Source organism: Athene noctua, chromosome 2, assembly GCF_965140245.1.
Source record: "Athene noctua chromosome 2, bAthNoc1.hap1.1, whole genome shotgun sequence".
In the NCBI taxonomy this organism is placed as follows: Eukaryota; Metazoa; Chordata; class Aves; order Strigiformes; family Strigidae; genus Athene; species Athene noctua.
The window spans coordinates 49958952-49973379 of NC_134038.1; the positions used below are offsets into that span (position 1 = coordinate 49958952).

Sequence of the window (14428 nt, forward strand, 5' to 3'; positions counted from 1 at the left end):
GCCAGGAAAGTTAGCAAAGAGAACATACAAAATCACCTATTCTGTGTTCTTACTCTCCTTATTACTAACAGGGGGCAGGGGGAGAAAGAAAAAATAAGCTGCTTTTTTTTTTTTTTTTTTTCCCTAAAGATAGACTGAAAGGCAAAGCTGCTTATCTAGTTTTTACTGGATATTTAAGTCATTACTGTAGCAATAAAACTGCCCTTTAATTGCTGCACCATAATTGTAGGTATTTGTTTCTTACACTGCTTAAGGTCACATAAAAATGAATAGAGGTAAAAATAGGTTTGTGTTAAGTGCCTGAATTTTCAAACTGTTTTCTGCTAGCTATCTGCACAGACAGTACTTTCTCTTTAGTCTCCTGGTTTGACTGTTCAGTAGATATATTTTTTAATTACCAAATTGGATTTTAGCAGGTGTAGTCATTTGATGCATTATGTGTGTAAGAGATTAATGTTTAATCCTTCTTTTTATTACTGTGTAGAATAGTATACTTGGGAAAGTATTAAAGGTGCATTGCGTACTCTAGAGTACAGAAATGACATTTATTACTGAGTTTTCTTTCAACTAGCATCATTTAGAAAAAAAGCTGGCACAGAACTCTGCAGGGGCCTATAGGCTCGTCTATAGCAAAACTGCCTTAAACAATACAGAGTGAAGGAAAAAGTAAAGAAACCTTTTTGTGTTTTAAAACAAAAGCAGTTATTGAAATATAAGTACTTCCCCTTCTTGAAGATGCTTGTTCTCCTTTTCTGCATTTTATTTTTTCTAAAATAATGACAAAAGGGGTGTCAAAGCGCAGAAGATCTTTGCGTCAGTGAGTGGTAGAGGCAAGGACTGAAAAGGATCAGTGAATCGGACATAATTTGGACTCTGTTTGAGATACCAGTCCTGTGTTTTGCTGATGGCTGGTATTCCTGTTCTGAAAAGCTGCAGAGGCATTTCTATCGAATAGAAAGAACATTATCCCCATTTTCATTCTGGCATGCCTGTTACGACTTTGTTCTGTAAACAAAGAGGATTATGGGAACTGGAAACTAGATGGCATTTTATTAAAGAGCTGTGTGAGTCTTTCACTGTGAATGCAAGAATCGAACAGTCTGGTGATAGCCACCTGTGAAAGAAAATATTTTAAAAATAGACCTTCATGTTTGAGTTGGTAGGGTTTACAAGGAGACAGTCTTCTAACATAGAACAGAGTGTGCACTGGGCTTCAGTAGTTCCCACCCAATTGCACCCTGCAACAAAATACTTGAAAACATCTCAAAATGCAATTATACAGATTAAGAATGAAAAATGCATGCTGCAGAAATAAGGAGAGGGAGGTTTATGTCCACTGTCCTTCTGTTGTGTAGGCTGCCAGATTGCTTTGAAAGTATGTTATTTTAGGAAACATGCATATTTGTCTATTTAGAACTTGCAGTCTGCAGAGAGGGGCAGGAAAGAGAGTTGCATTGAATGAGTGTTAGTTGGTGTAACTAGCACAGATTATTTTTACCAGCATATCATGCAACTTTACAGCTTTTCTGAAGTAGGCTACTCACTTAGCATCTTAATTCCATGAAGTCAAGTTATACATTAATACTAGGTTTTACCTAATGCCTGCTGCACATCACTCTGAAACTGCTTTCAGTTAATTAAATAAGTGTACAGTATGAATTAAACCATAACTCTTGGAAGTCACTTTTCCTTTTAATTATTGTTTTCCTAACTGAATAGACAACTTATCAAAACAGTACAGCATGGAAATGTGGACAGTTAAGCTGCTGTGAGTCAGACCATGAAACACCCGAAGTTGTGCTTGAATGAATCCACAGTTCTACCTCAGTTGAAACTTTTTAGTGTAACACTTTTCCTTCCCCTCTTGTAGCTTCATAGCCTGGCTCTCACTTGGCACCAGGTTGTAAAGCTTGTGAAGTCAAGTGAAAATAGGAATTAGAAGCAAATGGCCATATTTGGCCCTTGGTAAGTGGCAAAACTCCAGTTGGTTTCGTGTGACCGGCTGAAGTAGCTTTCTACTTAACGTGGGCTGGGGTGGCAAGCACAAAGGAAGAGGTTTCCAAACGCAATTACTGAATTAGTGGGCTTGTCTTTCAAGAAGTGGTAAGCAGCCGCTTTTTGACAGCCAGGCTTTCTTTTGAAGTGTTGCAGGTTGGTTACTCCAGAAAAGCTCAAAATAAGTAGCACTTTGAGATTTTTTTCTGGATGGTCTGGAGTACAAGATAAACTACAGTGCATGAATATAAATGTAGAAAAGAAAAGGGAATTAGGAAAAAAGACTAGAAGAACCTGTTAGAAACAACACTGGTGTATTGAAGTATCTCTTACGGTTATAATGACAAATTGAATAATCAGGTAGGAAAATGCCATTGTCTAAAATAATAAGATTATCTTCCATATTTATCTCACATCAGCAAATTCTGTATCTAACTTTCTCAGCTTAGACATTTTCCTAGCTGTTGTAGACTGCCCATGTATCAAAAAACCAAAAATAATGTTTTAAAGCTGGTGTCAGGAAGTTCTAAACCCAAACCCACTTTAAAAGTGCTACTGGTAATGGAAAAAGCGAGTTAGAGTGTAGTTCAGTTCTTTGTGGTTGTAACAGTCCACCATGATGTTTAAAACACACTTCTCTTGAAGGTTATCTGTAATTGTAGTAAAGGATGTCTCATGGGCATTTCACATGCCACTGCAAGAAGCCATGAGCTGAAATATGAGCATGTGCACTCTGTTAGTAGGACTAACAGATCACCTTACAGATACAGAAGTAGCCAGTCTGAATAAATGACTAATTTATAAAGTAGTTAATTTTTTTTAATGTGTTTTAGTGTAGTTTTCTCCAGCTTCTCTCTGAAAAGAAGGAAGCCTTGTTAAATACAGAGAGTTCTTGGAGAAAATAGTTGTTCAGATATTAAGTATGCAGGTAGCCAGACAGTTCAAGCAGAATGTTTCCATATAATTTCTCATTCTGTCAAAGGTAAAAGTGGTATCTGGCAGGTAGTTGTATGTAGGCTACTTTCTTGTTCTGTTTATTTTATCTGCTGCATAGTGATCCTCAGTGGATTAAATATACTTGGGTTTTCCATTTTATGATACATATTCTTAGCTGTATTGCTGGAGTGCGTGTGTTGTTAGCACTTGGAATTTGTTGCAATTTCCATAATGTCCTCGAAGTGAGCCTTTGCCTTGAGGTTGATGCTTAGACATCGAGAATAGCATTCAAGAGGAATAATACTGTTCCAGCATATTTACTGAAGGAAATATGCTTTCTTGTTTGTTGGTATGCATGTAGATGTTACCTAGAAGTGAATTGGATATGTTCGAAGTGCAAAAATCCAGATGGTAAACTCAATGCAACTGTCGCAGGATCAAAGCGAGTAATGAAAGTTCTGTATGAATATTCTGTATTGTACATGAATATGTTAATGAAAAATTTATGTTACTAATATAGCCCATTATATCATTCTGTGATCAGTCCTTGGGTCAAGTAATTCCGGTGTTATTTGCCTAAGACAAAAAGAAGAGAAGCAGGTTGTCAAAGACTGCAAACCAACATGAACAGATGAAAAAGGGGTTTTATTGTTTGAGAAACGGTTCTAGGTAATTGAAGATTACTAGTAGGGTATATGAGGTTAGACATGTATTTTATAGATAATATGACTCATTTGTCTTGTTAGACCTAAGTACAAGTGGTGTAGCTTTCTAGTGCACTTTAAATGAATTTGCATGTGTAGTTCTTAACATTTGTACACTATACATATGCATACATTGTAATTATGCAAGAGCATTAACTTGAAAACTTGTGTTAATACCACAGAGCTGTAGATTTTCATTTGAGAATGTTCTAGTCACAGAGGTCCTCTTTTATGCTTTTTTTAATAGATTATACTTGTCTTGGTTTTAGGACAAGAAAAGACTCCCAAATTAGGATACTAATGGCCTTTTGTCTTAGGATCTAATGTTTAATAAACAATAATAATATGCTAATACTAAGTACAATTTTGATTCTGTTTGAAGACCCTGGTTATGTAAATCCTTGTATGTGGCCTTATTTTGAGCATGTGAATTAGTTGCATTTACTCCCATGCTGCATATTACTGCTTCGATATGACCAAAGGTATTCTCATCTAAACCCAAAATAGTTACATTTCAGATAATGATTGAATACTTCCTAGTGCTTTCAAATAATATACTTCTAAAAGGCAGATACTTTTCAGAAGAGGGAGAAGATACTCAGAAATATTTAAAAATCCATGAGTTATTTTTATGGATTGTGAGGTACATCTGATCATTTATGAAGAGAGTGTTATTAAAAAGCAGTAAAATCAGATACTTGAGTACTCTTTCTACTGCATGTAAAATGACTAAGATGCTGCATAGTATATCTAGTTAACCTTTCTTAAAATGAAAAGAATCCATACGATCGATCTGTCAACATAAAGTGACTTTTGTAAAGCATGTCTCCCTTCCGTGTGGTTGTTAGAAAGAACACGGTATAAGCAGTCATTCAGTGGGGGAAAAAAAAAAATAAAAAAATCCTATAGCATTTTTGCAAAAACCTTTGCCTAAAAAACCTACAGTCTGAAATAACTCTGTTCATACTAGTTGAACACTGAAAAATGAAACAAAGTGATCTAAATTGAATTTACGAGACTGATAACCATGCAGTTGGGGGGAGAGTAGCTACTGCACAACCTGTACTCTGTCAAGGGAATTTAATTATAGATGGTTATACTTGAGTATAATTTGTTAATGTGTGCTCCTTGCAAAGGAAGAATAATTCTTGCAAAGCATTGACAATTTTATACATTTTTACCAGGATACTGTCAAAGAAAAGGGATTTTGATTGAATTTTGTAATATACAGTTGCCTGGAGGAGAAAAATCAATTAAGTGGCTAGCAGGGTGGGTTTTTTGGCTATTGGTGTCCATATGTAAGAAGATGGTGGGGGACCAAATCCTCGTTATGAATTTGAATACATAAAAAAATGAATATATTGCCCTACTGTGCAATAGTTGGGAAATAATTTTTTTGTAAAATATTGTTGTGATATCTTAGTCTTTTGGACCATAATGGCTGTAATATTAATTTTAAATTTCACCTTTTTGAAAAACAATAATGATCAAAGTTTAGATTAATATTCTTTCTCTTTCCCACTCCCTACTTTTCAGAAAGTAAGTCTGAAAAGAGCCAGAGGTGTATCTGGCTTGTTCTTCGTCCTTTGGGTCAAGACACTCTTTTGAAGAGCAGATTTTGAGAGCAGCTGTAGCTGAGATGAGAGAGCTATGGGTTATATTGCTGACTGGTTTTTTTCCTGTAGTCTCTGTAAACTGTTTCTAACTGAGAGTTTTGTTTGTGAACAGAGATGATGCTTGGAGGAGGCCCAACTTTCTCCATGCCTGGGGTATGGGTGGTCTGTGCCTCTGAACTCAAGTACGAACAGAGCTCTTGGGTAGTCCAGTCATTAAGTTCTTAAATCATTAGATGTAGTGATTTTTGAGTAAACTCTGCTTGGATACCTCTTTATTTTTGTGCTAAACAATACAGAATATCCAGCTCTGAAGGTTGGCTAATCAGAATTAGGACTCTGGTAATGATTTCTCTGTACTGGTATAGTTGTTTTAACTGGTAGTTTTATATATTTGGCCTGGAATTGTGTAATTTCTCAGCTGGCTGTTGTATTTCAGCATACCGTTTTGTTAAACTGACTCAATCCTCAAGGCTGGTCAACATCTGGGAGCTGGACCTTCTGTCTGTCGATTTTTCTCCTCCCATGAGAACAGAGGCTCTGTCACCTTCTGCAAATCTTGCAGACCTGTAGACTGTAGAGCATAGGAAAGGAAGTCAGTTGTGCTTTATGCAGCAGGTAGGATGGACTTGAGAAGCAATGGGATTGGCCAGAGAGTAATACATATGAAAACTTAGGGGAGATGCTGAATATTTTTTAGCATCTCAGTTAAGCACTCTCACCGCTAATGCGGAAGACGTGAGGCAACATCTGCAAAGAGGATCACAGGAGGATCCCTAGTGGTGAGGCTTCAGCCTTTTACCCAAGCAGATTTGTTCTTCCTGGGTTCAGTGCTTTGCGCACGTGGTACGCTCTTCTCCACAAGTTGAGGCTGGCGTTCCATGGAGGGAGACCTTCAAACTCTGTGAGCTGTCTGGAAAGAGAGTATCCCTGCCCAGCCTAGCAAGATCAGTATTAAGAAGGTTGACATTTTACCATTCATTTGGAGGAGTGTTGTGCTTTATTTCATTTTTGTACATGATGGACCCTTTTAAAGTACAGTCTTTTCTGTCAGGGGAGGACAAATGGGGGATTCTGGGTAACTGAAAGGGTGCAGTAAGGAAACAAATTTTATATGTCACCTGAACATCAGCTCGGTCCTTGAAGTTCAAATACAGAATGGTACAATTCTTCTTCTCAGTACCTTCCTGGAAACAGTGCGTTACAGAAGAAAGCATATGATGCATGACATTTAGCAGTGATTTTTCTTGAGAGGGACCTTTAGGTTTTGAAGCTAAATAGTTTGTGCATGGTTTAGCACAATATAAAAAGTCCAATAACTGAAATGAGGCATAAAGCCTCATTTCATCTTCATCTTCACTATGTGTATTTCAGCACAACCTTCATAATGATGTTTTGCACTTCTATTGCCCATACAATCAAAATATTTCATAATGCTTTGGAAACATTAAAGAACGATCATTGGTTATAAAAGCACACTTTCATTTTTTACCTACTGTTATTTGCAGTAACCCAAAAGATAAGTGGTAGTGAAAGCAATTGGGTAAAGAAAGCAGCAACCTGTTATCAGTTTGGTTTTGTGCACTTCACATCATCATCTATACAATCGGTTTTACTGACTTCTTGTTCCAATATGCATCTTTCAGACAGGACAAAAGGAAGGAGGGGGGGAATTAAACAAGAATGGGTAACTCTGAAGTAGATGAATGGATATGGGTGGTATGTGAAATAGCTTTAAAAAAAAAAAAAATGAGGAGAAAAAGAAGTGAAGTCTTTAACTTAGATTTTCTCAGTGAGGTAAGTATTTACTGCTGCCTCCATCTTGTAGGTGAGGGATGAGGAAACTCGGATCCAGAGCTCACAGGTGACCTACTTGGGATGATACAGCTGAATCGCAGGCTGAGCTAGGCACAGAAGTTAATCTCTTAACAAACTTCTGGGTTTCTGCCTTACACGTGTCGTAGAGAAGACACTGGAAGCATGGTTGTGTTTGAGATTATGGTTGCAGCATAATTAAACTTGTTGAGTATTTTTAATGAATTGACTTGTCTAGATCTTTGTGAGGCTTGAGGTGCAAATCCTCACAGCTGCTCCACTGGGAACCAACTGAAATGTAGCGTAGGACATGGAGGGAAATAGTTTTCTTGCTGGAGGGGGTTGGGGTGGGTCTTTGAGAGCGAGGCAGTCTGTCTAGGGTTAAAAATTCTGCGTAGCAGTCCACAGAAGGATATCGCTGTGATGTGGACTGACCCTTGAAGTGCAAGTCTTAACTCATAATTGCATGTGATAATAGCAGCAACAAGTTAAGTCCTTCTGCTTTTGAACATTTGTTCTTAATGTATTTTATGTCACACTGAGTTCAAGTGGGCTGCTTTTTCATTTTTTGTTCTTCATTTTATGTGTTTTGCAGTGAGGTTTCAGAGCTGCGATGGAAACAAAAAAATACGCTTTGGAAGCAGTGAGCCAGAAGATTTCAGAGTAGGTGAAGATGGTGTGGTCTATGCAGGGCGAAGCTTTCAACTTTCAGCAGAGCCCACAGAGTTCATTGTGTCTGCTCAAGACAAGGAAACCCAGGAAGAATGGCAAATGAGAGTGAAGCTCACCCCTGAACCAGTCTTTGCAGGAGCTTCAGAAAAGGTAAAACAACTAAATGCACCCTGTATAAATGTATCTCCGTAAACAGACCTAAAAATAGAGATTTGATTCTGTCTGTCATGCACCTCTCCATGAGGCAGTTTATTAATGGGCACCTAGTGCATGCAAAACTGGAGCTTTAGAAAGAACTTTTCTGTAGTCTGTTATTCTGTAGCTTTGCTACAGAAGGCATGGAAAGACATGCCTGTTTAAGTATATAGGATTCACTTATGTTTGAGCTTTTTTGTTTGTATAGTTTGAGATTTATACCTGAATTTAAGTCAGACATGGTCATTTATTTTAAATTGCTTGAAAGTATTGCAGTATTTATTCAAGCGGTTAAATATAACCACAAAATAAACAAATCTGTGTTAGAGTGCATCAGTCACGTTTATTAGATGAGAGCTGCAGATTTACAGCAGTAGTAGGAAAGCATTTCTGGCAGGGAATATTGGCTTTGTCTTGTCCCTTCATAATCAAATTGGGGATTGTAAATTATTCATGATTCCAGCACTATTTGGTAAGGAAGATAGTCTCCCTCTGCTGGAAGCTGCCATAGGATAAAACATATACTATAACAAAAATCAGACCTAGCAATATACAAACAACACTTCAGGAAAACAGTGTTAGGTCTACTACCTTTTTCTATTACTTGTTGCCTGCTGTTTCTTACCTTCTCTTATAAAGTGCTTAGTTTTCAAATAAAGAGCAGAATTTATTCAGAGATTGACATACTTGTAATAGGTACGCATTAAAGATTTAAGCATAATGTCAAAATAGACAGTGTGGTTATGCAAGACATTTTTCCTGAGAACACACTGGAGACCAAAGCTATGTAATCCTCTGCTTTTTGTTTACTTACTTAATGATTGTTTTAAATCTGCCAAGGCATGTTTTTAACAAAGGAAATATTGTAATTTTGTCTGTAAAAGTCTAGTAAAAGAGCAGATACTTAGATATGCCAGGGCATGCACTGTTCTTTTCAAAAATCCAGTTCAGGCAACCTTGCCATCAGCAGAAAGTAGAGCAGTGGAATCTGGCCTTCAGTCGGGCATCTGTTTTTACTCTGTGGCATATATCATTAGATTTTATTTAAAAAAAAAAGAAAATAAAAGAAAAAGTTTTTCTCTTAAAAGATTTGGAAAACATTCTTGTCACCCGGTCTCCTTAAGCAAGCCAGCATGACTCTTGTGTCCTGGCATCCAGAGGATGAAATGACTGCAGATAGAGAAGGGAATAAGAAGAGAATGTTGACACCCAGCAGAGATTAATGCCCAGTGTGTAAAGTGGGTCATCTACTGCATCCATCATGGCTGACATAGGTTTAAAATAATTACAGCATTAATTCTATGGGATTTAATAGGGTCATAAATATTTGAGACATTCCTTACTAGTATGTATTAAACTTCTCTTGGAACTCAAATTATATTTTAGCACACCCAGATCTAAATTTAATGTACAGTAGCACATTACCTGAACTGAAGTTCCAGCTAATGAGAAATACATAAAGGCACACTATTAAATTCTGCAAAATATTAACTACTTTTCAGAAAGTGCAGAATAGTTTACACAGTACTGCCATGCTATAAATGGTTTATAATTCCATTTCCCCTCCACCTTGAGTAAGGAAAAAAGGAGTTCTTAAAATTTTGCAGCGCAGTTGTAAATAATATTGGTTATTTTCATACAGCACTGTGAATGCAATTAAAACAGTTCTAGGAATACAGCAGAAAGACAGCCTTTCAGTCAGTTATGTAATTGTATCTGAATTATTTTATAATGTCTGCTAGTAATTCTCCTTCTGACATGTGCTTAATTTTATCTTGTACCTGGGAAAGGACCAGAAGAAAATTGAAGACATCATATTTCCATGGCAACAATACAAGCACAGCAGCCCTCTAAAGAGGCAGAAGAGAGACTGGGTTATTCCTCCAATCAACCTACCAGAAAATTCCAGAGGACCTTTTCCTCAGGAATTAGTCAGGGTAAGGAAGTTAATAGAAATGTGGTTTCAGTGTCCCTTAGAGAGCTCTTGAAGAGATTTTGTGTAAATGATGTCTTGTTCATTGTCCAAATGTTTATCAGAGTCTCTTGGACTGGTTTCTGTTGCTGCCTCTGCATAGTGAGATGAGCTGTGTTTATTTGGGTTTTTTAAGATGTCCCTATCCTCATGTACTGGTGGAAGGTGACCTTGGTTTGGGTGATAAGTGCTGTAATGACTTTCTTAAGCAGTTAAGGAGGATCTCTACTGGTTCAGGAGTTCCCTAGTTTCCTGTACTGGAATTTTCCACCTGGGGAAGGGTGTGGAGGGGAGAGGAGGAAGGAGGGGTGCACTAGGAGGCAGAAAGAAATGGGATCTGATGGGGTGAAGACACAAGCTGCTCCACAGGACTCTACAGCACAGACATGGCCATTGCCAGGAGACCAGCACAGGAGAGGGCTTCCAACCATGGGACTGGTTGGTCATGATCCATTTGTTGCAACTTGGTAGAGCATTAGCCCAAGTTGATAGGACATGGTTGTGCTCTGTTCTGTTGATGTATGTGCTGGTGGTTCACCTGCTCCTCACAGTTGCATTGCCCTTTAATTTTTTCCTTGAAAGATGAGACCAAAGTTCAGTCTTTAAACAAGAATGGCAAACTTCCAAAGGGCTACTACCAGTAGCAGAAGAGAGTCTGTAGTTTTGGTCTGGGAAAATACAGGAGGAGGGAAAAAAACCTAGACTTTTTATTTCTTATGTAGTTTTATGATAGTATATGTTTTCTCTAGAAACTGAACAATTCTGTTTAAGGTAAGAGTACTTACTTGTTTTGGTTTAATACAGTTCATCCTATTATGAGAAATAAGCAGGGATATTTTTATGTTCCTGAAAATTCATTGACCAGTTTTCTGACAAAGAGTGCCATTGTAAATTTCAAGCGTTATACTAACTGTATACCATTTCCAGAATAATTATTTTTACAAGTTTAGTTTAAAGATGAAAAAAAGAAAAAAAAAAAAAAAAAAAGAAGAGCCACTGCTTCTCTCAGCAGCAGTCCCATCCACTGGTTGTGGATTTACTAATGTAAACTTTATGGTTTTTGACATGCAGATTAGGTCCGATCGTGATAAAAGCCTCTCGCTGCGGTACAGTGTGACTGGCCCAGGAGCTGACCAACCTCCAACTGGCATCTTCATCATCAACCCCATCTCAGGACAGCTGTCTGTGACAAAGCCTTTAGACCGGGAGCAGATTGCTTCTTTTCATGTAAGAGTTTAATTTACCATAAATCAGATTATCAAATTGAAGATTAACATCTGCTTCAAACATGACTTGAGCAGCCGGCATTTAGTTTTCTATGAGATATGATTTGAAGAGTTTGTAGCAGATTTGTATTTATTGTACTTACTAAGGCTAACTCTCACTATGTTTAAGCAGCTTAAATACATTAACATATGTAAACAGTGATTAAATATATTTAGATAAAGTAATGTTAAAAGATTTGAAATATGGTTACTGTAGCTTATATTTCAAATACAGACCATTGATCACAGTCTCCACTATACTGTATATTTTTCAAAAGTTTACTTTTGACTCAGTAACTTAAATAAGGATGTGAATGCTGTTAGAATTGCAGCAGTTGTGATTTGAGAAATGGATGGGAAGAATAACCTACGAATTTTCATTTTCAGGGGCAAATCAAAGCATTTTAATGGAATTGTAAATTAGATCTGTCAGCTTATGTAAATGATATTCTTTGCTCTAAAGAAATTGACAAAGTAGACCGCAGATTCCAGTATTAGTGGAAAAGGAAGGTTTGAAGGAAGGGGGAGACCAGGCTATGACTTACAGTTGTGTCTGCTTTTTGAGACACCATGCTGAAATAGAGAAGTAACTCAGCGCCTAGAGAGAGTTTCCAGCATGTTGCGGATTAAAAGACTCCTTGCCTTGCTCTCTGGGAAGCCCTTCGAATGCTGCATCCGAACAGAGGAGGCAGGAGGAGGTATCTGGAGGGAGGCGAGGGGAATGGCTCTCACAAGAATAGCAGGTCCGGCATCCATAAGATTTTTACTGAGAAACTGGCATTGGCAATTCAAGATTTACTGACTTAGGAATTTACATTTACGTGAGTCATTTTCAGAAGTGAATAATGCCCTCTTGCTCCTTTCCTCGTAAGTTTGTAGCCGGAAGATATGTGTATATACGTGTGTATATATATATATATATATATAATATATATAAATAAATATAAAATGGGCTTCAGCAGGACTGCTGTAGGAGAAAGTTGCTCTTTTGCCTAGCAATTGCCAGGCTCTGGCCTGAATACATAGGTTTATGTTTTCAGAGAGTACCATGTTACTTATTTCTTTTGACTGTCCAATTTAAGATGATTTAGGTAAACCTGACTGTCAAAGGTAGTTACTCGGCCCTTTTTGACAATTGGGGCATTAAATTTAAGTGTCTCAGTATCTTTGAAACCTCAGTCCATAAAGTTTAACTTAATGTTAGCCTGGAATTTCAGTGTGATTGCTGACAGTGATTTATCACAAACCCTACCTTGGTGTTCCAGGTAACACAAATGTATTCCATATGCTTTTTGTATGCATTCATGTCTATTCAATACACAAAATACCAGTAAAGAATTTTTGAAAGTGATGCCAGTGTTCATTCCCTGTGGACTGTTGGTAAGTTGTTAGCTGTTTAATATAAATCTGCATATTCTTAGAGTCTGTTTTCTAATGGTCATTATTAAAAACAGAATTATCTATGGCAATAGGCATTGGTATTAATCAAAATTACATGATTGAAATTAATTTTCAGCAAATCAAAGAAGTAAGTCTGCAACTTAGAATAGTTTAGAAGTCTGAACAGCAGTTCCATTAGCAACCTGAAAACTTAAAAGTTCAATATGAGGAAGCAGTGGCAGATAACAAAATACATCGAGCTAAAAATGTCTGGCTTGAAACTTCCTGTCACTATTATTGTATCTATTTGTGCCCGTATGTTGTGCAAGTTCTAATACTTTTTGATGATTTTTGCAGCTGAGAGCGCATGCAGTGGATGTAAATGGAAACCAGGTGGAAAATCCTATTGACATTGTTATTAATGTCATTGATATGAATGACAATAGACCTGAATTCTTACACCAGGTTTGGAATGGGACAGTCCCTGAAGGATCAAAGCCAGGTAATACATGGGCTTTCAAAGTTGGGGGGAGGAGGTATGCAGTAACATTTTGAAGGTGATGAAGGGGGTACCTTCAGACTTTGTGACACTTTCAAAGGTGTCTTATTAGTGTGATGAGCACAATCTCAGATGCTGTCTTATTTCACCTTATTTTTAATTCACTTTTCAGCATGGTAGGATTAATTTCCAAAAGCAGAAAGTATATATACGTAAAGTAAAACAGAGAAGGCTTTAAGAATCTGAATTTTAGTTTCCTGTTTTTGAAAATCCTATTTATGGTGTCACAGTTTTTCCAGTTATGTTCAAGATAGCCATTGACATTCATTTAGTTGACAGCTCAGGGTTTAAGAGAGTTCCAAAATACCAACAGCTCCAGTTCTAGTTCTGAATCTCAGAGACTTTGGAAATAGTGGAATTTCAAATCAAACAGTTTCATTTGAATTCTTGAGAAAACCCTAAATGTTGTTCACATCTCATTAAAATTCTAATTGGCTGAGACTAAAGTTTGTTCCACTTGCCTAATTTGTCAGTAGTGCAAAATGAATTTTTTAGAAAGGTTAGCACAAGAGATGTATTTTATCACTTTGCAATGTTGACTTGACATTTGAGATACATCTCAAAGACCTTTGAAAGAGTATTATTTACATTGATTTTCAATCAGTATCAGTATGTGCACCAATTCTGAACATTAAGTATATTTCCTTTGGCCCAATTAATAATGTTTTTATCTAAACGTGAGAAGCTCTGTTGTTACAGAAATGTTATTTATGGCAGAATTGTAGGATTTCATTGTTTATGGAGCTTCTTCAGTTATAAGCAAATCTGATATTTTATAAACACAAAGTATTTTTATCTCCTCTTATGTATTTTAATTACTCCGGTGGTGAGTCTTGGGTTTAACCAGTTTGTTTTAAGTAAGAGAAGGAATGTGCAGAGTTTACCAAAAGAAATACATGCTTTGACCACTGCTTGTAAGTGATCTTGTGTAATCTGAGTAAAATGTTTATATAACATTAATTATTTATCCTGCTGCTAGGAACCTACGTGATGACTGTTACTGCCATCGATGCTGATGATCCCAATGCACAGAATGGGATGCTGAGATATAGAATCTTGTCGCAGGCCCCAAGCAGCCCCTCTCCAAACATGTTTACAATCAACAATGAGACTGGTGACATTATCACTGTAGCAGCTGGGCTTGACAGAGAGGTACGGCAGGTCTTAATCCCATAGGCTGAGTTGTACTTAATATTGTGAAATGCACATTTTTACTGATAACTTACAAATACTTTTCCCTCTCCCCAGTCTGAACTTTCTCCTCCATCTTGTTGGCACTGGTGCTTATTCTAGGCCCAGAGTATAAAAACCTGGAGAAAGGA

The 14428-nt window shown here is 37.2% G+C and overlaps 1 protein-coding gene across 2 annotated transcripts in view; it reads left to right on the top strand.

The window, feature by feature from the left end:
• CDH2 (cadherin 2) overlaps window positions 1–14428 on the top strand; it is a 119347-nt gene that overhangs the window by 72743 nt on the left and 32176 nt on the right. For both annotated transcript variants that reach the window (XM_074899031.1, XM_074899032.1), the window contains exons 3-7: window positions 7659–7885; window positions 9721–9867; window positions 10974–11129; window positions 12905–13049; window positions 14086–14258. In XM_074899031.1, the coding sequence (XP_074755132.1) occupies window positions 7659–7885; window positions 9721–9867; window positions 10974–11129; window positions 12905–13049; window positions 14086–14258 (848 nt within the window). The remainder of the gene's footprint in view (window positions 1–7658; window positions 7886–9720; window positions 9868–10973; window positions 11130–12904; window positions 13050–14085; window positions 14259–14428) is intronic.